Source organism: Vigna umbellata, chromosome 2 (genome assembly GCF_029865625.1).
Source record: "Vigna umbellata cultivar VRB3 chromosome 2, Vumbellata_1.0, whole genome shotgun sequence".
Classification (NCBI taxonomy): Eukaryota; Viridiplantae; Streptophyta; class Magnoliopsida; order Fabales; family Fabaceae; genus Vigna; species Vigna umbellata.
In genome coordinates, this window is record NC_142166.1 from 45198766 (window position 1) to 45223076 (window position 24311).

At 35.8% G+C, this 24311-nt stretch overlaps 2 protein-coding genes across 3 annotated transcripts; both read left to right on the forward strand.

The window, feature by feature from the left end:
- Positions 1 to 1540: 1540 nt before the first annotated feature.
- LOC124823973 (P-loop containing nucleoside triphosphate hydrolases superfamily protein) lies at positions 1541 to 5199 on the forward strand. The gene is made up of 5 exons (XM_047296319.2): positions 1541 to 2047; positions 2850 to 2919; positions 3236 to 3398; positions 4170 to 4417; positions 4592 to 5199. Exons 1-4 carry the CDS (start codon positions 1603 to 1605, stop codon positions 4386 to 4388), a joined length of 897 nt encoding a protein of 298 aa, XP_047152275.1. The 5' UTR covers positions 1541 to 1602; the 3' UTR covers positions 4389 to 4417; positions 4592 to 5199.
- An 8222-nt stretch (positions 5200 to 13421) lies between these two features.
- On the forward strand, positions 13422 to 23289 carry LOC124823974 (Ribosomal protein S5 family protein). Of its 2 annotated transcripts, none has more exons than XM_088107044.1 (8): positions 13422 to 13551; positions 13654 to 14690; positions 15744 to 15794; positions 15879 to 15986; positions 22223 to 22318; positions 22502 to 22600; positions 22678 to 22737; positions 22816 to 23289. In XM_088107044.1, the coding sequence occupies exons 2-8, from the start codon at positions 13692 to 13694 to the stop codon at positions 22879 to 22881; spliced, it is 1479 nt and encodes a 492-aa protein (XP_087963170.1). In that variant the 5' UTR covers positions 13422 to 13551; positions 13654 to 13691; the 3' UTR covers positions 22882 to 23289. The 2 variants fall into 2 exon arrangements, with proteins under 2 accessions (XP_087963170.1, XP_087963171.1); XM_088107045.1 differs by having other exon boundaries at positions 13425 to 13551; positions 13645 to 14690.
- The last annotated feature ends 1022 nt before the right edge of the window (positions 23290 to 24311 follow it).

A 24311-nucleotide genomic window follows, 5' to 3' on the forward strand; every position in this document is an offset into this window, starting at 1 on the left:
TCTTCATTCATTTAAGTTGAATATATATATATATATATATATATATATATATATATTATTTTATTAATACAAAAACTTTAGAGTTTAATAAATTATACATAAAAATTTATAAATTCTTCCTTTTTTATCTTGTTGTCCATGTATGATGTTGATTACTAAGAAAAAAAATATCAACAACACTTTACTTGTTTATGAAGAATATATATCACCAATCTAAGATTTGAAAAAAAGTTCATATTACACCACTTTCTCTTTAAAAAGGCTTAGCTTGTTTCCAAAAAAAATTAGGAAAGTTAATAAAATTACGTTTAATATCTATTTTATTCCTTTTATTTGTTAGTTTTATTCAAAGTTATCATCTATTTTTTTAGTTGTTTAATTTAGTTTTCTTTTACTAACTACTTAATATCCACCTTTGTCCATGCAGAGTGATTTGACATATAAGTCCAATTGACATGACAAGGTTAAAAGTTAAAGTTAAATTTAAGCGTTAGAGTTTGAGTTTTTATGCTTCTCACAACGAAGGACGAGATTGTCTCCAGGTATAGAAGACGAACATGGTGGAAAGATGGTGTGATTTGAGTTTTTGTAGATTAGGGGTTTTTTATGATTTAAGATTTTAGGGTTTTCTGTGCAGGTTGCGTAATTGAGGTTGAAGAAGGAGAAGATTAAGGTCGCAATTCGTGATGAAGATGAAGAGGAGCAAGGCGTTTCACGGTGGTGGTGGCGTTGTTGTGGCTTGGTTGCTCTTCACAAAAAGAAGATGATCACGATTAGGGTTTCATGTTCTCAATATAGAGTTTTGTGGTGATTTATTGTAAGTTTAATAATAACTACGGAGGTTCGTAACGGAATTCATGATGGTAGTTTGAAAACGAGGTTACTGGTTACAATTTTGGTGTGATTTATTGTTTTAGATTTGTGGTTGATTGAGAGAGAGGAACAATAAATAATGGTTGTTGTGGTGGCTAATTAAGGATTTAGCAAGAAGATGAAATAAAATATAAGAAGTGAAATAAAATATTTTAACATTGTCACACATGTAGTCACATATTGTAAAATTGGATAACTCACTCGGACTAAAGTTAACATTTAATAAATTAAATCATTTTTACAAAAAACAATTCAAAAATAAAATAGAGGATAGAAAACGATCATAAATTATTAGATTTTTAGTCAATAAGTAAATTTTGACTTATTTAGTCAATAAGATGAAAAAATAATTTAAATATCTATCATTAATTTTTAAATTATTTATTAGAAATTAATATGTAAGTTTATCCTACATCAAATAAAAATAAAAATAAGAAAATAAGTAATGCGTTTTGGTTGAAGTTTCCAGTTCTTTATTTTCACAGCAAATATATAACTACTTAGGTAATAATTTATCAAGGTACAAATAGTAATATTTCTTTTTTTGTTATTTATGTATTTTTATATTCAAATAATCGCGTTCATTCGAAAACAAAACGACGAGTAACCGTGTAAGAGGAGTGTCGTTTATTCCTGCGGCAAGATATTTTGACTATGTTCTCTTTTCAGTGACCCGTCGAGTCCATAACTCGCGCACACTGCAGTAACCAGATAACGAAGAACAGTGAAATGGTTCTTCTTCTGCACCTTCCAAGGTTCCCTCTCTACTTGATTACTTCATCTCAATCCCTTCCTCTCCGAGCCCTCTCAACTTCCTCCAAAACCACCCTCTTACGCCCACCCAAAGCCACGCTCACCACCTCAGAACCCGTGACCGTAACAAACCCTTCCGCAACAGAACTATCCCTCGAGAAGCTCTTCGTTCCGCCGGAGACGAACGTGTCTCTCGACACCGCGAGAGTGTTGAACGGTTCCAACATTCTTCTCAGCAACTACGCCAACGACGCTCTGATATCGCAGGCCGAATTCGTGAAAAGCAGTGTGAAAACCGAAGACTGCCCCTCCGATGGCCTCCCTGAATTTGCTCTCGTTGGCCGCTCCAATGTCGGAAAATCCTCCCTCCTCAACTCTCTCGTGCGCCGCAAGAAGCTCGCCTTAACCTCCAAGAAACCTGGTCCGCCGTTCTTCTATTAAATCACTGTGTTCTATATATGATACATAGAAAATTTATGTGCTTAGGCATTTGATCTTTTGGTGAGAGAGTGGATTTGTGATGCAGTTCAGTAGAGTGTTTGAGATATCGTAGATTAGGGTTAAGTGTTTTGGAGGGATGAAGTTATACATTATGTTTTGCTTTCAGTTAACGAGTGTTGTATTTTTTTGTTTTACGTATTATTCTATAAGTCAAAAGTATCGTATCGTCTTGTTGGCTAATATTCGAAGTGTTTATATATCAACATGATACTTATAAACTTCAAAGTGAATTGCAAGAGTTGTAGGGCTTCCTTATAGGAGTTTGAGTGATGAAATTGGGCCTCATTTGGATTTTTTTAAGGTTCAAAATACTGTAGATTTCCACCTGAGTGTTCAAGGCCTTTCTTTCGTAAGCTTAATTTGTTTTTTTCATTGTTATCTTTTATTCCTTTATTTCATTATCCGATTTTTTCTTTATGACAGATGGACTATCTTGTTTCCTTGTTTTTTGGGATACTTGCTTTCTATGATATTTGTCTTGCACGTGTATGACTTTGGGGTATGCAAACATTGCTTTTAGTTTATATTCGAAAAGGTCCAATACTGTACAAAAGATCAAGTGATGGATGTTAAGGTGCTGGATATAGGGTGTAACAGTTGTGCATTCACAGTGAGAGTTGAGATATGATAGCAGGATTTTTCACTTATTGCTAATTGACCTTTTCTTTCTCTGTGTATTTATTTACATTGCAGTATTGAATTGTCTGCTTTCTATTTTGCAGGCAAAACGCAATGCATTAACCATTTTCGGATTAATGATAGCTGGTACCTGGTTGATTTGCCTGGATATGGGTATGACTTTAGACGATGTGTACTCACTTCTGCTCTGCTCTCAAAGTTTTGTTTTATGTTAAAGACGCTGAACGTTACTGAATGTTATCTATTGGAAATGGATTCTAATAATATGCTTGATATCAACAGGACTAGCATGCCATGCAAATTTTGTTGAAATGCTCAAGTTCTATTATTACATTTCTTCTGCATTTAGGCCAGATTTTTTTAGTTGTAGTTTATACTGTTTTTTAGGACAACTGTTGATTAAGAATTTGATCCTGTTCACCATTCTCAAGTCAATGACAATTATTTGCCATCGTGTTCTTTTAATTAGGTATGCATCTGCACCGCATGAACTTAGAATGGACTGGGGAAAATTCACCAAGGACTATTTCCTTAACCGATCAACATTAGTTTCAGTATTCCTTCTAATAGATGCTAGCATTCCTGCTAAACAAATCGATCTTGACTATGCCAGTTGGTTGGGTCAGAATCAGGTAATGTGTCAAATTTTCTTCATTAGCAAATAATTTAATGAAGCTATGGTATACCTTGTGTGGAAGTTTGGCTCACTTTTGTCTTCCTGGAATTTTTATGTGTAGTTGCCAATACAAACAAACTACTTATTTACTGGTAGAATTTCTTGTAGATGGTAATTGACTAGCAGATCGGAGTTCCTGCCATTTCATCTTTCTGTCATGTAGATAATGTGCATGTATGTGAGTATATAGCATTTCACTTATGGAAATTAAAATGTTTTAGTTAGATAATTGATAATATCTGCTATGGGTCTGTCTTTAATCAGCAGCTAGTTCTTGATCATCTATGTGGAAGACATTGAATTCAGTAACAACTTATAGTAAGAACTCATCTATATAAAATGAAGGCAGATACGAATACAGTTACAACTTAAATTAGTCATTAGAACTTACCGATTGTCAAAATAGAAAATATTCTACTGAAGAGCTCAACCCTAAATGCCAAGGTGTCAAGAAGAGCCGGGTTTTATTTGAGAAGAAGTATGCACCCTCTAAGATAAACAACCAAGGTCTAGTATCACTTGATGTACTGGAGAGTCAGAGCCCTATCTAAAGGTCGGGTAATTAAGCAGGGAGAACCTCTAGCCGTCTACTTCTAACTAGAGCATCATAAAGTAGTTCTAGTTCATGTCCCGCACCTAGCCATATGGGACTTGTGCTGCTGCATTAAGAGATCAGGGTTAATTTTTTTCAGTAGCAAGTCGGTTTTAAATATAGTTTTTCTTTCAGATACCAATGACAATAATCTTTACCAAATGTGACAAGCGGAAGAAGAAAAAAAATGGAGGCAAAAGACCAGAGGAAAATGTTGATGATTTTCAGGACTTGATTCGTGGTTTCTTCCAATCAGTGCCTCCATGGATCATGACCAGCAGTGTCACCCATCAGGGTCGTGATGAAATACTTCTTCATATGGCGCAGCTACGGAACTATTGGCTTAAGCACTAATTCTGAGAAATATGGCTTCATGAGAACTAGTACGTCAATCTTGAATATAGTGAATTGCTTAATGGTATCTAGCTGGTGATTTAAATTCTAAATTCATCCCATATCTCAAGTTCATAGTAATAGCGAAACACCTTTAAATTTATTGACATTTTATATTTTGCCAAGAATAAAGCAAATATTTTATTTCATATTTATCATTGCAGATACGCGTTTCCAGATAGACTTGCTCGATTGTTTACCCCATAATATCATTTTATCTATATATTCCATGGTGTGCTTTCTGTGTTGTCTACACAACCTACAAGGCCTAAAGCTATTGACATGAAAGCTGGATAAAGAAAACCATCTAGAACAAAGCTCGATGTTGTTCAACACCATGCCCGCTTGAGGTTCTACTCCCAGTCAACTTGTATGATTGTTCTAACGAACTTTCTTTATTTTTTACAAATGGTTATTATTTATTACCTTAAAAATGCAAATGATATTTTCATTCAAATACTTGGATGCTTCCAAAGTTCTCGTCTCATTGATATTAAAGATCCTAAATAAAATAATTTGCCTGCCCCCCCACATAACACTTCATGGAAAACGATAACTTTCCATGAATACTCAGCATGCCCACTGCATTTTTTTTTCTCGTGGCCGGAGACGAGCTGAAGAATAAAAGTATATGCAAGGATGCAGCTGGTAAACAGCATCCACATAGAAACTTGTAACATTTTTCTTTTTGTATGACAGTGAGACGAATGAGATGTCTATCAGATGTCATTTTCAATTTCTGTTGTTTATCAAATTTATCAATTATCCGTTATGCTCTTGCTGTCTATATTTCAGTGACCCAAAACAGCATATAACTAATAACCAGATAACTCAATCATGCTGAACAACAGTGACGCAAAACTGCACTGGACTCAAAAGGGTGTCTTTGGCCAAGTAACGTTCGAAAACGATGTGTAGTACATGTGTGCACATGTAATATCCACCCGCGGTGATAGGTATTTGATTGACAATATGGTATTCGAGGTACCAGGCCTCCAAGAAGAAGAAAGATAGAAATTTAGTGAATAATATTCTCTGCCTTTTCCAGTTTTATTACATTCCTTATATTCCCTGCATATATTAAATATTTATCCGCATATCACGATAATCACGTAAACACAATAAGAAAAGGTTCTCACAGAAAAAATTCTCATAAAATAAACACAATACTTTTTTTTTCTCTCTCTCTCTCTCATAGTGCACGTAGTCATCCCAATTTGTGGGTCTCCTAATATTTCTTTTGCATTAACACTTTCAATTGACCCAATATCCTCCTGAATGCATATTGTATCATTCCTCGCGCCTTGCAAAAGAACCTTGTCCTCAAGGTTGGAAGTACGTTGAATATCCATCCAAGGTTCCCAAGCAGCTTCCTCAGGAGAGAGTTCTTGCCATTGCACCAGAACTTCCAGGTGTGGAGACTCACTGGAATTGTTCTCATGGGTTCCTAAGATGACCAATTGGACTAAGTAAAGGACCATTATTATAATTACTTGACGGAAGCATGCCAGCTATTGAAGGTGGAGGTTCGTGATGTGGTTTCAAAACAGAACAGTGAAATACATGGTGAATTTTTGATGTCTCAAGAAGAGCCAAACAATAGGCCACTGGGCTGATTCGACTAAGAATTTGAAATGGTCCAAAATAACATTTTGCCATTTTCTGTGGGGTCTTTCCAGCAAGCGAAGTTTGGCGATTTGGCTTGAGTTTGACATAAACCCACGCTCCCACCTCATATTGAACATCACGACGATGAGCGTCAGCCATTGATTTCATACTATCCTGAACCTTTTGTAAATTTCGACCTAAAGTGGATAAAATGTCATCTCGTGAGCTAAGTAAATGATCAACATCCTCCACTTGTGATTGACCCAATATATAACCCGACAAAGGGAGGAGATCATCCATAGACAATTTCGAATGGGGTGTATCCAGTTGCCGAGTGAATAACAGTATTATAACACCATTCTGCCCAGGGAATGAAGTGACTCCATTTGACTGGGTGTGCATTACAAAAAGCACACAGATATTGCTCAAGAGTTCGATTTAGAACCTCAGATTGTCCATCAGTCTCTGGGTGATAAGCAGAAGACATCCACAATTGTGTCCCACTAGCTTTGAATAATTCTTGCCAAAACTTACTGAGGAATAATGGGTCACGATCACAGACAATACTCTTTGGCATGTCATGTAGTTTGCCCACGACATCAAAGAAAAGTGTAGCCACTTGATATGCTGAAAACTGTGTAGGAAGAGTGGCGAAATGGGCTGCTTTGAAGAAACGGTCAACAACCACTAAAATGGAAGTGTGCCCACGTGAAGATGGAAGGCCAGTAATAAAATCCATGGCCAAGTCTTCCCAAACGCGTTGCGGCAATGGAAGAGGTTGAAGCAACCTAGCTGGTTTTTGTGGTAAATATTTAATTTGTTGGCACACCACACAGTTGTGAATGAAAGTCTTCACATCCTTAGTCATAGAGGGCCAAAAGAAATTCTCTTACAATCGATGAAGTGTCTTAACAAGCCCCACGTGCCCACCTAAAGGGGTTGCATGAAATTCTCTCATAAGGGTCTCACGAAAGAGAGACGTAGCAGGCAACCAAATTCGATTTTTATAAAAGATCAATCCATCTTTCAATTTATAATCTGGAAATGCAACAAGGTCCTGATTTATATCATGTAAAAGTTGAACAAAACTGACATCACCCTGTAAATTATCCTTTAATTCCTCCAAAAATTGAAAGTGAGGGATAGTGAGCACATAAGAATGACCCAGATTATCCTCTGCAATAATTTGAGAAAGAGCATCGACAACCACATTGGAACTACCAGCACGATATTGAATCGTATAATTATATGCAATGAGTTTACTCACGTAGAATTGCTGCTCTGGAGTTTGCACAGTTTGCGCCAATAAATCTTTTAGGGGTTTGTGATTAGTCTGAATGATGAAAAAGTGTACCAACAAATATTGTCGCCACTTTTTAATGGCTAGAGTTATCGCATGCAACTCCCGTAAATAGGTAGATGCCTGCATCATCCGATAACAAAATTTTTTACTAAAGAAAGCAATTGGTTGTTGATCTTGAGAGAGAACCATGCCCATAGTTATGCCAGAAGCATCTGATTGAATAACAAAAGGTTTCGAGAAATCTGGTAGAGCCAAGACTGAGGCTGTGGACATCACATGCTTTAGGTTATCGAAAGCTGTCTGAGCTTAAGGAGACCAATGAAAGGCATCCTTACGAAGTAAATCTGTGAGAGGAGAGGCCAAAGTACATAACCTTTAATGAATTTGCGATAAAACCCCGTTAAACTTAAGAATCCTTTCAATGCTTTCACAGAGGTAGGTGGTGGCCACTACAACATTGCCTCAATTTTAGAAGAATTCGGACCTACCGATCCAGCATTGACCACATGTCCCAAGTACTCAACCTGTTGTAAAGCAAATGAACATTTGGATTGTTTCAAGTAAAAGTGGTTGGCATACAACAATTCAAAAGTGATTTGCAAATGTAATAAATGATCCTCCCATGTAGTGTTGTAGATCAATATGTCAAAAAAAAATGATGACAAATTTACGTAGATGCGATCGAAATAGGGCGTTCATGGTGGCCTGAAAAGTTGCAGGCACATTCGAAAGACCGAATGGTAGAACCCAGAACTCAAAATGCCCATCATGGGTACGAAAAGCGGTCTTATGAATGTCTTCCGGCTTCATGCGAATATGATGATAGCCTTGTAGTAAATCCAATTTGGAAAACCAAATGGCAGCCCCCAATTCATTCAGTAATTCATCAATGGTGGGTATTGGAAAACTATCCGAAACAGTGATGGCATTCAAAGCCTTGTAGTCAACACAAAATCGCCAAGTGTTATCTTTCTTCTTAACCAAGAGGACCGGAGATGAAAAAACACTGGTGCTAGGTCGAATCTCCACTGAAACAAGCATTCGGGCCACTTAAGCTTCAATTTCTTGTTTTTGAGAATAAGGATAACGATACGGACAAACCTTCACAGGAGCTGAATTGAGTAATAAAGTAATAGCATGGTTAGTGGGGCGTTCAGGAGGTAAGGATGAAGGCTCCTTGAATAAAGATTGAAATCGATTCATAAAGTAGATAATTCTGGAATATTAGTTGGAATCACACAAAAGTACGCAGCATAAACTAACATAGTCGGCAGCACAGTAAGATGAAAACATTTAGCAATATGGCCCCACTTGAACAATTTACGCAAATGATGAACCGAAATTGGCAAAGAGTCATTATTAACGTCACCTATCAATTTGGCCATCTGGCCTGACCAAGTAAATTGCATGGTAAGTTGTTCATAGTCGGTTAAAACAGGACCCAAACTCTGAAGCCATTGCACTCCCAACACGGCCTCAGGCCCGCATAGATCAATTAAATGAAAATCCACCAAAAATGCTTGATTCTGGATTACGAGAGGAACTTGGTGCAAACCTGAGAGCAAGTCAAGGCATGGCCATTGCCAACCATCACCGATACTTGTTTCGTAGATTTAAAAGGCAGACCCAATTCCTGAGCTCATTTAGATTGAAGAAAATTATGAGAACTTCCACTATCAATTAGAATGCGAACGAAATGCTCCAATATTTGTCCTGTGACGCAAAACATCTTCGAATTAAAATGCCCTAATAATGCATTTAAACTCAACTGAGCAGAGTCATGTACATTGGAAGTAATAGAATCATCTAGAGGAAGATCAGAAGGTATAGTCTCCTCATCATCATGCACGAGAAGAAAGAAACGAGATTTGCAACGGTGTCCAGGATTATATTTCTCATCACAGTTGTACCATAATCCACGGTCATGACGATTTTGCATTTCTGAGGCTAACAAACGCTTAAATGGAACAGTTGGAGTAACTGGTGTGGGTAGGAGAGCTTGGCGTGGTGTCGATGGTAGAGAACGTGAAACGGGTACATTGGAACTCCGTTGAGGTTGTACGATAGAGTTAAATTTGTCCTCTTGAAGCTTGGCTAACTCCGTTGCTTCCGAAAATGACACTGGCTGGAAAGCGAGCACCTCACGCTAAATGTCTGGAGGAAGACCAGAAATAAAACACTCAAGCAAAAAAGAAGGAGGAACGTTGGTGACCCCGTTTGCAAGGCCTTCAAAGTCATTGAGATATTGCAAAACAAACCTAGTCTGATAAAGATTGCAGAGTCATCCCTTAACATTCTAAAAACGAGATGGAGCAAAGCGTGTTTCCAAAGAGTGTAAGAAATCCTTCCAAGAACGAAGGAAGTGATTTCTCTCCATCCACTGAAACCAACTAAGGGCAGGACCATCCATGTAAAAGGAAATAATCTGGAGACGATCGGCTTTTGGGGTTTGGTGATAGTTGAGAAAACGAGTTGCGGCAAAAATCCAGTCTAACGCGTTGGACCCATCAAAATGAGGACAGTTCAACCGAATCTTGGGAGTTTGCTTCGGAAACGATGATTGCGTTAAGGGTTTTTGCTTGATGGAAGCAACCTCTGAAGAAAGATCATCGATGCGAGCTGTGAGACGGGACACTTGCTCAATTAGAAGGTCTATGGCAGAAGGTTGAGAAGTTGTCATTGAAAGCACCAAATGATAGGTATTTGAGTGACAATCTGGTATTCGAGGTACCAGGCCTCCAAGAAAAAGAAAGATAGAAATTTAGTGAATAATATTCTCTGTCTTTTTCAGTTTTATTACATTCCTTATATTTCCTACATATACTAACGATTTATCCGCATATCACAATAACCACGTAAACACAATAAGAAAATGTTTTAACAAAAAAGATTCTCATAAAACAAACACAATACTCTCTCTCTCTCAGTGCACGTAGTCATCTGAATTTGTGGGTCTCCTAATATTTCTTTTGGGCCTAGCACTAACACTTTCAATTGACCCAATATCCTCCTGACCCAATATCCTCCTGAATGTATATTGTATCACGCGGTGTAGTGAGATTGAATAAAATTTAAATGGTATTAAATAAATAAATGTTTGTAAAATAAAATTTATTTTTGTTCTAAATTTTAGGAAGTTAGAAATTCTTTCAATTGTTAAATAGGCATAAAAATTAGTTTTGTATTTGAATCTTGTTAAGCTCAAGAAGTTAGAAGTGTAAATATTAGAGGACTAAAAAGTATTGAGTAATTTGAAAGCATCTAAGCTTGAGGTAGTCCACTAAAATTCTCGACCAAAATAGTCAAGGTTAACAGAGATGAGCAGGAGGAATGAAGTAGAGAAAACTTGATCAGTGAAAAATATGTTTCAAAAATTCAAACAATCAATTAAGTGATATCTTTCAATTTAAATTTTGAAATTTAGATTCTTCCTTTATATATTAATTTTTGGTCAAACACTAATGGCTGGTTAAAATTTCATTTCATTTAGGATGTATTAGCATTTGAAATTTCAAATTAGAAAAACTTTATATATACTCTTCTCACTTTTTTTAAATAACTTTTAGATATGAAATGAGTTGAGAAAAATTTTAGAGTTTCTATAGTATTTTTTTAAGGATAGAAAGAATTATCCTCTTGAATTTTATTTTAGATTATTTTTGTTGTATGTTCTTGTCTCACAATCTTTTTCTAAATAAAAACTTTCACACTTATGTCTAATGTGTATTACTTATATTTATCATGTTTAGTGATAAAGTTTCCAAAATTTCTCTTTTATCTTTTGCATTATATTTTTATTGTATTTCCAACTTGTGTTCATGTTATTGTTTTACTACTGAATGCAAATTTACACATTTATATGATTCTACGAATTCAGGTTAGACACTCATGATGGTGAATGTTAATGTACTTCACTTAACTTTCTTTAGATTATAGAGTCAAAAGTGAATAGAAAAAAAGGAGAAATGGAGCGAAAAATAATATTATTTAAAATTAAAAAAAGGATAAATGAAAAAATTGAGTAATTTAATTGGTGTGATAAAATAAAATAAAAATGTTGCTATTGAATAATTTATAAAGTTATCAAATGTCAATGTTAAATACCCGTACCATTTGAGAAACATTTCATCAAAGAATATAATAACTTTAATATGATATATTTCTTTCTTGAAAGTGGATGCCTTAAAACAAATAAAAAACTAATTTTTCTAACAGAAGTTATTCATTAAAGAATTACTATTTTAATGTAAATCTTACTAACTTAAATAATTTAACAATTTAAAATTGAAGAGAGTATAATTATTTAAGTAACTTTACTCACCAAATTTATTATGCAAACTCTTTCTAAATGTCATAATATTTACAGAGAACCATGTAAAATTGTACAGTTCTTTTTGTTCCTTAATTACTCTTTCATCTTGTTAAAATATATTATCTTTCCTTTCAGTGCATTATCATTGATGTCAAAGATTGAAGAAAATATTATGACGTTAAGAATTAAAATCATAATTAAAGATTAAAGGAGATAATGACCAGAGAGTTTTGTTTATCGGTTATGTGAATGAAGAATGTTTTTTTAGGTAAAAGGTAGTATTTTCAGTGATTTTTACCTCTAAACAATAATTAATTTAGTTTAAAGTTTGAAAAGTACTTTTGTGGATTCTAACGCATAATTTTAAATTTCAATGCTCAATTGAAGAAGAAGAAACATTTAGATTGGATTAAAATATATAAGCTTGTGTTTACTTTAAAATTGAGTTTGTAAGAAAAATCTAAGTCTTACTTTTATAAAACTGAATTCTAAAAAAATATAAACTTACATTTGAAAATAATCAAACATGTCAAACATGATAAACTACAACAAGTTTTAAAAATAAATATTTGTTACATTATTAAAAAATAAGAACTGGGGATATAAAATTGAAAAAGAATGTAAAAAAAAGAATTATAGATTGAACTCCACACATAATATTTTTCATGTACTAACGTACAGCTTAAAATAATTAAAAAGAGTAACCAAAACACTTGTCTTTTTGTAAAAAAAAAAAATCGAACTCCAATTTTTTTACCTTAATAAGAATTTTAGTAATAAAATTGGAATAAGATAATATAAGTTTGAAAGTTAATAATCCACTTTATATTATTACTATCTGAGATGTTGGAATGTTGAGAAAAAAAAAACATTTTTTGAATCTTGTATTCTCTTTTTTTTTAATGTAAAAAGAGAAAATATACTATTAATTTATTTTTATGGTAAAATAATTTTATCAAAAAAGAAAAACTGTATTTCATGAGATCGTCCATAAAATTTTTGGCCAAATGTTCATTAAATTCTTCTATATAAATATAAAACCTGTTGATTATTTTATAAGTTGTACTAAACAATCTTTAAAAACATCATAAAATTACTTTTAGTATAACCATAATGATTTTGTTTTATTGTATCTTATGGTGTACTGTTTCTAATTTTTTTTCTTTTCAATTTTATGTTATTTTAAACTAAATAATTTTTTTTTCATTGTTATTCTTTAAATGATAGTTAATGTAAAATTAATTATTTTATAAATTAAAATTATTATTTTATTACTTTATTTTTAATAACTATATTTCTTTATAATAAAAATATTTAATAATAAAAAATATTTTTATAATTATTTTTAAATAAAATTTATTCTATACTTTAAAAAATTTCTGCTAGAATGAAAAATTAAAAAAAAAAATGGACACACATATGTATCATAAAATCGGGTAAAATTTGTTTTAACTCTTATAATAAAAAAAATACCGTAGATTAAATAACCAATTAAAATCTAATTATTTAAAAACAAGCTCTTACAAAAATACATACTTTTGAAAAACAAACATTAAATAATTTGCATACAGAGATCCAATTTTATTAAGTATGTACCCAGCAGTATAAAAGAAATTTACACTAACTATACACAAATAAATAAATCTGGGTAAATAAATTTTCTTACACCAATTATTTATTTATTTTCTTGACGAGACTATGTAAGCATTAGTCCAACTGAATATACACAAAATTATTTAAATATGCAAATAAATAAATAAATAAATAAATAAATAAAGCAAAAACCCTGAACGACTCCCTTAACCCTCTTCCTCTGTTGGCAGTCGGAGAGAATGCACATAAGAGTAGTTCAGTGCCGCCGTTGAAGCCACCACAAATTGCCGTTCCTTCTTACTTCTGAGGTGTGTCAAACAAATTATATCGTAATTTCTTATTCTGCACTTTCTGTTTTTCCAACTAATTTAATGTATATTCCATTTCTCTTCTCAACCAAGCAACTGCAGTTCATTTGTCTCAGAGAAAGAGTGATACATCACTCTGAATGGGTTACATCCACTATGGAAGAAATCTCCGCCACATATTCAGATTCAAATCCGCCACCGGCATCGTAACAAATTCTGCCAGATCGCAACCGAGGTCACGCGCTCCTTTTCTCGGAAATGTTCCTTTCTCCACCAATTCGGACGCCAGAATCGTGCTGGACCTTCGAGCGGAGGTGGAGCGCGACAGACTCAGGGAGAGAAACGAGCGATTGAGACTCGGTTTGGACACAGCCGACATCGACGCCGAGCCCGAGCAGGATTACATGGGCGTGGAGCCACTCATCGCGAAGCTGACAAAGAAGAACGAGAAGGAATCGGAGGGGGACTTGAATCGCTACGAGGAGCCCACGGACTCCGATGAAGATTCCGACGAGGAAACCCAGGAAGAGGCCGACAAACGGCACCGCGACTTCGAGCGCAAGTTCGAGCGCCACCAGGACCTTCTCAAGAGCTTCACCGACGCCGAAACCCTCGATGACGCCTTCAAGTGGATGACCAAAATTGACAAGTTCGAGCACAAGCATTTTCGTCTACGTCCGGAATATAGGGTTATCGGCGAGCTCATGAACCTGCTCAAGGTGGTGACGGAGCAGAAGGATAGGTTTGTTCTGCAGAATAAGCTTAACAGGGCGTTGAGGTTGGTGCAGTGGAAGGAGGCCTATGATCCTGATAACCCTGCCAATTATGGTGTGATACAGCGTGAGCAGCAGGATGCTGCTGCCGCGGCGGATGCACGGGAAGACGCTGAGTTGGAGAAGGAGAAGTTAATTGGGGAAGGGGATGATGGTGAGGAGGAGGAGGAGTTTGATGACATGAAGGAGAAAGATAATGTACTGCTGGCTAAACTTGAGGCTATTGACAGGAAGCTTGAGGAGAAGCTGGCGGAGCTTGAATATACGTTTGGGAGGAAGGGGAAGGCACTGGAGGAAGAGATCAAGGATCTTGCTGAGGAGAGAAATGAATTGACTGAGCAGAAGAGAAAGCCGCTTTACCGGAAGGTAGCTTTTTTGTACTCGCATTATTCTCTGCTTTTAGTGTTTGGTAACAAGTTGAGATGTAAGAAATCATGTTTGGAGGTTGTTTTGTGCATAATTCTCTGATTTTTGGTGTTTGGTAACCTGTTGAGAAGTAAGAAATCATGTTTAGGATGTGGAAGCTATAATTATTAGTTTAAAAGCAACCATGAAAAACCATATATTGGATGTGGAGCCAAACACTATACTTGGCTTGGCATTTTGACCCACACCATGTTTTACCTTGTTCAATTACTCGACTATACCAACCACTCTCTAAAGTGTGCCAGCAAATTGTGTATTGATTGCTGAATTGTAGTGGGTTAAGATTTCAGTGCCCCAACGGTGAATACACTCTTACTGGCTCATTTTAGAGACGAATTCACTTAGTAGGAGCTTACTCTTTTAGATAAACTTTTATCACTGCCTTTTGTTTTACGTATTAGCAGAATAACTTTTTTATGGTACTCCGCGTAGAAAGCAAAAATCTTTTCTGTATGCTTTGTCAGTGAGAGTATGAAACAAAGATTTTGAGGCGCTTCCCACCTTCTCCTGATCAAATTAGTTGACTTCATGTTATGTTCGGTTTTGGAATCATTTTGTGGAAGGAATTGGATGGGGTGAATTGATAGTAAAATAAATTGATATTCCTGACAATCCTACTTTGTAAGGATCTTCTGAGTTTGATCGAGCGAAGAAAACTACCAGCAAGGGTGTTCAAGTCATTAAAAAACTCCTAAAATTAAGAGAAAAAAAACGTATATAATTTCAACTAGTTTAATTCTATTTGTTTTACTCCCTTTTCTCCCTCCTTAATTATTTATCCAGTGTCCTGTTTACGAAGCACAAATTAATATTTTGATCTTTTTTTCAAGGACATTGTATCCTTGTTGTTTGATCTTTTTTGAAGTTCTAATTGATTCTTATGTTGTGCACTTCAATTGCCCTGCTTGTTTACATAAACTTCGTTATTTATCCCATGTTCTTATTATGCTTATAATAAAACTGACTCATGGTTTGGTTTTCTGCTTATACTAGGGTTTTGATACAAGATTGATAGACATGAACCGAACTTGTAAAGTCACCAAGGTAATTTATAAATTTGTGCTTCCTGTTGTTGCCTCCCTCTTTGTTTTCTGTCTGTTCTTAGTTGGTTTGAACCTTTTGATCTAGGGAGGACAAGTTGTGAAGTATACTGCTATGGTAGCTTGTGGAAACTATAATGGTGTTATTGGTTTTGCAAAAGCCAAAGGCCCTGCAGTCCCAGTTGCCCTTCAGAAGGTATTCACAGTATCTTATTAGGTCTTTCAAGCACTCCTTGAAACGGTTTGGCACTGGATTGTTTCTTTCCAATTGGCCTGCGTTCAATGTAGAAAAGATTTGCAATTTGATACCCGACAGAGATCATATAGATTTTCTTATGTTTCAACTACTAGTATTAGCTTCAAGCATATTGACGATTTGATTTATGTCCCAAATCTTCGTGATTCTTTTGGTTGACATTTATCCTGGCTAGGTTCTATTATTTGACCATTGTGATGTTAAGTTGAATTAGGTTGTGCTAAATCCTTGATATATTTGGGTCAAAATTAGTGGGAGTGTAAGACAGCAATATAACAGTAATAAAATTTGGGAAGGAGAATGAAATGAAGTTATAATGGTTTTCGTAAGCCTCTGTAAAAAAACGTCCTCCAAATATTCTGAGAATAAAAAGTTCGTATAACAGAAAGGAAATGGCAGCAGAGTGAAGAAATGCACAGGACAAAAAGAAGAAGTCAGAGAATACGTAAAATGACAACACCCCCTCCCTCCTCTAACAAACTTCTATTTAATGAATTCCCGTCCAATCATAATCATTGAGTCTAATATTCTTTTTCCTCACGCGCTTGCTTCCACGTGTTTCTTCCACCCTCATGTTTTCATGGTCTTTCCTCGTTACAATTCCTCCTCCTTTAAAATTAACCTTGTCCTCAAGGTTGAATGTTGGATAGGCTTTACGTAAGGCACTTTCATCTTCCCATGTAGGAGCTGATTCTTCTAACCCTTCCCATTGGATCAAGAACTGTTTTACTATCTTATTCCCTTGCATAATTTGACGATCTTGAAGCACAGCAGCAGGTTGAATAACAGGGGGAGTCTCAGAATCAATAGTGAGTGCTGGAACATATTGCTGAGTATGATCTCCCCTGCAAGGTTTCAGTTGAGAACAGTGGAAGACAGAGTGAATTTTTGCTGTTGGGGGCAACAACAACTTATAAGCAACAGAGCCAATTCGTTCAATGATAGGAAATGGACCAAAGTATTTCATGCTTAATTTCTGATTCTTTCTCAGGGCCACTGAATTTTGTCTGTACGGTTGTAACTTTACCAGCATCATATCACCAATCTGAAAGTCCATGTGCTTCCGTTTGACATCAGCATATTTTTTCATGTGGTGCTGTGATCGTAATAAATTTTGTTTCAGTTTGCGGATCATTTCCTGTTGCATCATAAGGTCATCTTGAACTGTTGGAGGATCAGAAGCCTGAGGAGTGTATTTAGTCAATTGTGGAGGATCTCTCCCATAAACTACCTTAAATGGAGTCATACCACTGCTCTGATGATAAGCAGTGTTGTACCAGAACTCAGCCCAAGGTAAAAATTTGCCCCATTCTTTAGGAGACTCATACGTATAGCACCTTAAATACATCTCCAAGCATTTATTAAGAGCTTCTGACTGTCCATCGGACTGAGGGTGGTAAGCTGTGCTCATGTGCAAGGTAGTTCCACTTAATTTGAATAAGTGTTGCCAGAATTGACTTACAAACACCTTATCCCGATCTGAAACAATGGTCTTTGGAAACCCATGTAATTTGATGACAGTTTTGACAAACGCTTCAGCTACCTGTTTACTGTTGTAATCCGCTTTCAAAGGGCAGAAGTGAGCATATTTGGAGAGTCGGTCAATCACTACCATTATCACCATATAGCCTTGAGAATTTGGAAGGCTGGTGATAAAGTCCATTGCCACATCTTCCCAGATCTGAGTTGGCACCGGTAAAGGTTGTAGTAACCCCAAGGGAAGAGAATTAACTGATTTTGCCTGCTGACAGATCAGACAATTCTGAACAAAATGTTTCACATCCTGCTGCATTCCAGGCCAATAGAATTGTTGAGCAAGTCTGCTAAATGTTCTCGTGATTCCTGCATGCCCACCAATAGGAGAATTATGAAATTCTTTAAGCAACTTGTGAACTAATTCCGGAGATGCAGGTATGACTATCCTATCCTTCCAGTAAAGTAAGCCATCATGGACTGCATAATGTGGAGCAACATGCTTGTTGGCTACACAATCCGTAATGATTTTTTTTGCTTCTTCATCTGTATTTAGAGCCTTTCGTAATTCTGGTAGGAAATCTAGTTGGGGTTGTGACCATGCCATAAGAAATGATCTGGATAAAGAATCAGCTACCACATTGTCCTTGCCCGATTTATATTCTATCGTAAAATCGTACCCCAGCAATTTATGTAACCATTTCTGCTGTTCCGGTGTTTGAATGGCCTGTTCAGTGAGACTTCTTAAACTTCTTTGGTCTGTTCGAATCACAAATTTATGCCCTAAAAGGTAATGTCGGAACTTGGCTACAGCTTCAGTAATGGCAAAAAACTCCCTTACGTAAGCAGATTGGCGTTGAAGTCGGGGGTTCAATTTCTTGGAAAAATATGCTATGGGATGTTTGTTTTGAATCAGCACTGCTCCAATAGCTGATCCTGAAGCATCAGTTTCCAACACAAAAGGAATGGAAAAATCTGGAAGAATTAGCACAGGGGCTTGAGTAACAGCAGCTTTTAAAGCATCAAAAGCTTGAGTGGCTTCGTCATTCCATATAAAACAGTCCTTCTTTAGAAGATTAGTTAGAGGTTCAGCAATAGAGGCATATTGCCTAATAAATCTTCGATAATAACCTGTGAGTCCCAAAAACCCTCTCAGTTGCTTGAGATTGGTGGGAACTGGCCATTGCATCACAGCTTCAATTTTGTCCTTGTTCATGGTCACACCTTTTCCAGATACTGTATGACCCAGATAATCAACTTCTTTTAGGCCAAAAGCACACTTAGATAATTTTGCATATAATTGATGATGTTGTAAAATCTGTAGGACTGTCTCAAGATGTTGGAGGTGCTCTTTCCAAGTGGGACTGTATACTAATATATCATCAAAGAAGACTAAGACAAATTTTCTTAGAATACCTTGAAAAATGTCATTCATGAGGGCTTGAAAGGTGGCAGGGGCATTGGTTAAACCAAATGGCATGACCAACCATTCATAATGCCCTTGATGAGTTCTAAAAGCTGTTTTGTGCCTATCCTCCTCTTTAATCAATATTTGATGATACCCAGACCTTAAATCTAGTTTAGAGAAAAATTGTGCCCCATACAACTCATCAAGTAATTCATCCACAGTGGGAATAGGGAAACTATCTTTAACTGTTATAGCATTCAAAGCTCTATAATCTATGCAAAATCTCCAAGTATTATCCTTTTTCCTAACCAATATGATTGGTGACGAAAACGGACTGGTGGATGGAATAATAATTCCTTCTTGCAACATCTCTGAAATCATTTTCTCAATTTGCAACTTTTGACTGTGAGGATATCTGTATGGACGTACCTTCACAGGTTTAGCACCTTCAACTAAGGGAATAAAATGATTTTGTTGCCTATCAGGGGGTAGTCCTGTTGGAAGGTCAAAAACTGTTTTGTATTGATGGAGCAACAATACAATTTCCGGCTCCATATTCTTTGGAAGATCCAGCCATTGATCTTGTATGGTGGGAGAGGTTTGAACCTGCAAGGAAAATAACTCAGCAATTCCTTTGGTATGGCACATTCTCTTGAAATGGTTGAATTGAGCTGGCTGTGGCAGGGATGAATGATCTCCATGCAGAGTCACAAATTTATTCCCAACATAAAATTTGATAGATAAGCTGCTATAATCAGAGACATGAGGTCCTAAAGTTGCTAACCAAGCGGCTCCTAACACCAAATCAGCTCCTGAAATGGGAAGTAAGTATACTGGCAATTGCAGCAAGTGACCTTGAATCTTAACTTGTAAGTCCTTGATGAATCCTTCAACTACCAAGGCATTACCATTGCCCACTAACACTTGAAAATTGGGAATAGGCTCGACTGGAAGTTTCAAACAGTGAGCAATTCTGGGTTGCAGGAAATTATTTGAGCTTCCACTATCTAATAAAACTTGGACCATCATGCCATTGATAGACCCTTTAAATTTCATCGTGCCAAGTCCTGAAGACCCTTTTAATGCATTGTATGAAAGGTGTTGTTCCACGATTGAGGGAGGTTCAACCTCCACAATGTCCTCCGGAGGGTCATGTTGAACATCAATAGGAACCTCTTCATCCACTTGTAAAACAAAATATTGCTTATTGGGACACCTATGATTCATGGTGAATTTCTCATCACATGTAAAACAGAGGCCCTTCTCCCTGCGTAATTGCATTTCTGCAGCAGTAAGTTTTTTTATGAAGTTGGGTTTGGTTTGGGTACTGGATGTAGATGACTGCGGTAAGGATAATAAGGGAGGTAAGGAGGTTGATCGTATGGATTGTGAGGTTGTGGGGATGGTGTTTGTGGCTTGTGTTTTGGGATAATAGGAAGTGTTTGGTAACCTGGTTCTGGGAATGTACTTTTCCTCATATAATTTGGCTAAGGATACACAACGCAGTAGAGAAGTGGGGTTTTGGGCAATAACATCACGTTTGAGATCTGGTTTTAAGCCTCCTACAAAGCAATCTAGGAGAGCCTCTGTCGTGATGCCTTGGACACGGTTGGCCAGAGATGTGAATTGCGTATAATAGTCATGAACAGATGATGTTTGGGTGAGTTTAAACAAGGTGGCCCTGGGGCATTCATATGGTGAAGGACCAAATTCAGTTTCCAAAGCACGAGTAAAAGCAACCCAAGTTGGAAAGGCATTGGCACGATTTTGCATCTGAAACCAAGGGATTACCTCTTTCTCCAAATGAATGGAAGCTATGATCAGACGTTGATCATCGGTTGTGCGGTAGTAATTGAAAAACTGTTCTGCTTTGAAGATCCATTGAAGAACGTCAGTACCGTCAAAGCGAGGAAAATCAATTTTAACATTACGCACTTGGAACGGTGGTGGCTCAGTGGAGGGTGGTGGTTTCGTTTGAAGCAAGGACCCCAACGTAGATTCAAGTGTTTGGAATCTGGTTTCTGTATCTTGTTCCCGTAATGTCAGATGTTCCATCCACTTTTGTAACTCTCGCTCACGTCTTTCCATGGCCTCCGCGATGCGACAAACTTCCGCCGGAAGGTCCTTGAGACGAGCTATTTCAGTAGCTAGTTCTTTTAGTCTCGTGTTTTCGGCCATAGTTCAGAGAATGAAAGCACCAGTGTAAGACAGCAATATAACAGTAATAAAATTTGGGAAGGAGAATGAAATGAAGTTATAATGGTTTTCGTAAGCCTCTGTAAAAAAACGTCCTCCAAATATTCTGAGAATAAAAAGTTCGTATAACAGAAAGGAAATGGCAGCAGAGTGAAGAAATGCACAGGACAAAAAGAAGTCAGAGAATACGTAAAATGACAGCACCCCCTCCCTCCTCTAACAAACTTCTATTTAATGAATTCCCGTCCAATCATAATCATTGAGTCTAATATTCTTTTTCCTCACGCGCTTGCTTCCACGTGTTTCTTCCACCCTCATGTTTTCATGGTCTTTCCTCGTTACAGAGGAGCTGAGATATGTCGCTGTGACATCTGCTTTGTCATTAGAAATTTTCAAATAGAAAACATTTGTAATGAATCCACAAACCTTACATCTCTCATTCATCATCCCTCAAACACAATTTTTTAAAGTTTTCTGTGTTTTAACCGACTTGATCCAAATTTCATAACATGTCTGCTTTTATTATTCTCAAGAGTATCAAAATAACTACCCTTTTCCGTTAGATATTCCTACGAGTTGCGGAAGGTGAATTAACTTGTTTTGTATTCAGATTATTGATTTTAGGTTTGTCAATCCTTGAGATCGAAATGGATTAAAATTAAGGAACTGGGGAACTGGGATAAATTCAATACTAAGTTCAATCACATCTTATTTAATTGTTCCAAAGATTATCCAAATGTCTTTTTTAATTCCAATTAAAAAGAGAACTGGTTTTTGTATATTTCCAGTCTAACTGAAATCAGATATTGGTCTGTTGTTATCGTAGACTCTCAATTAACTATGTATTAATTGTTTTTATTGGGTTCTTTAAGTGTATATACTTTCCTAGACTGTAATCTGAAATCCAATTTTGAATGCTTTAAATTTCGCATTGGCACTGTTCTTGAGTATAGCTTTAAAGCATTGCTAAAACCAACCAGCTTAGAACTATATTTATTTATCTCAAAATAAAAAAACTTATGTGCATTATCTTTAACGATGTTTAGTATTTTAGACTACTGATAGATATTGAATTGATGTTTGATTTGACTGCAATTAGGCCTACGAGAAATGCTTTCAGAATTTGCATTACGTAGAGCGACATGAGGAGCATACAATTGCCCATGCAATTCAAACTTCTTATAAAAAGACCAAGGTAGTGAATTTCTTATCTTTCTTCTAGGAGTTACCTCCCCCATTTATGTCATGAAAATTCCTCTTCCATTAGAAACATTGAGACGTTTTAAATTAGTTGTCTTAGATGAGTATGAGATTTTCCTGTCTGTATATGTTATATAGATATAGATGCAGATTTCATGTCATCTGCATTATTCCATAGGTGTATCTCTGGCCTGCTCCAACAACAACTGGTATGAAAGCTGGCAGAACAGTCGAATCCATACTGCACTTGGCTGGTTTAAAGAATGTCAAGTCTAAGGTAACTGCTGTCTAGAAAAATTGAGCACGGTCAAGTATTTCAGTGTTTGGTTGCTCAAATTTTGACTGTTTTGATAGGTCATTGGTTCCAGAAATCCTCATAATACAGTTAAGGCTGTCTTCAAAGCACTTAATGCGGTTAGTAATTCGTCTTACTGATGTTGCAAAGCAACTTTTCCCTGTGATATCTCATGTGGCATTTCTTGTCTGTTCCAGATTGAAACACCAAGGGATGTTCAAGAGAAGTTTGGTAGGACTGTGGTTGAGAAGTATCTGTTGTGACGGATATGGCGATGTGGTGAGTTCAGTCTTTTGGTTGTCTTCCATTTAATTTATTAATTGTACTTTTCAATCATGTGCATTTACCGAGAATGGAAGGGAGTTTTCCGAACGAATTACTTGTGAACATTAGCTATGGAATTTTGGCTGTAACTTTTCTTTAGCAAACGCAAAAGGAACAATAGTTTAGGAAATGTTCCTTTTCGTTTGTGTTTTTCCTCGCATTTTGAAGCATTCTACCCACACTTGCATTCAATCTACAATCCTATACCCTCCTTCAAGAAAGGATAGTCAAAAGTGGGAGAGCACACAACTTCAGTGAATGATGTTTGACAAAATACAAACGCTCCATCATTTACAGTGATACGTGGAAACTTAGTTTAACATTTTATTACAAGTTCTTCTTATTCACGGTGTTGCTCTGCCTTTCTGCCTTTAAAATACATATTTCCTATAATATCTTTGTACCTCAAACTCAATCAATTTTCTTCTAGTTTTCTCTTTTCATTAGAAATATTTTTGCATTTCAAAAAGGGAATACATAGAAAATTTCTAAACTTAAGATAAGGAAATACCCCCCTCCCTTATTATGTTTCATTGAAAATTTAATACACTTAAGTATATTCTTAGATTTAACTCAGACGCATAAATGAATCTTATCTCGGTCTCGATATTTAGTGTATACACACACAACATTTGGCTTCAGGTTTTTTATTTTTATTTTTTGCTTTGACGTTATTCTTATTTTTTTAATATTGTATGGTGAAAATAGAAAAAGTGAGAGTTTAATTTTTTTTTCAAACGATTCTTAAAATCAACAGGTTTCTAATATATAGAAATAGAATAAATACCACTGCAATAACTATGAAAAAGATGTCTTTGAAAAGCAAGGTAGAATCCAGGCCAATTTATTCCTGCTTTCTTATATTTACCTTGCTCAAAAATGCAATTTAGAATACATTAAAAAGTTTAAGCTACACGTGTTGGAAACATCAAACATATAACGAGGATTATGGAATGTATAATCTATATTCAAGATAAGTAATTTTGAAACATTAACAAAAACGAGCAATGAAAAATATAAAAAAACAGGAGGGATCATATGAAATTTAAAGTGTACTATTGTAGGGGTTGTTCAAAACCACTTTTTTTTTAATTACTTAATCTAAAATAAAATGAAATAAAATTGTTGTGGATGAACAAATCTAAAATTAATTATAAGTGTGTTTTTTGTAAACTAGTTCAATTCATAATTGTCAACTTTATAATTATGGATTATGATACTTGGAATCTAATTTTTACATTCAGAATCATACTTTCTAAAAGGTTCGTTCAACATTTCTGAAAGGCCCAGTCCAGAAAATAACACTAAAAATAGAAATATTGTCATATTTTTTTTAAAAACTGAGAGTGTCACAAGAGAAGGTAAAATG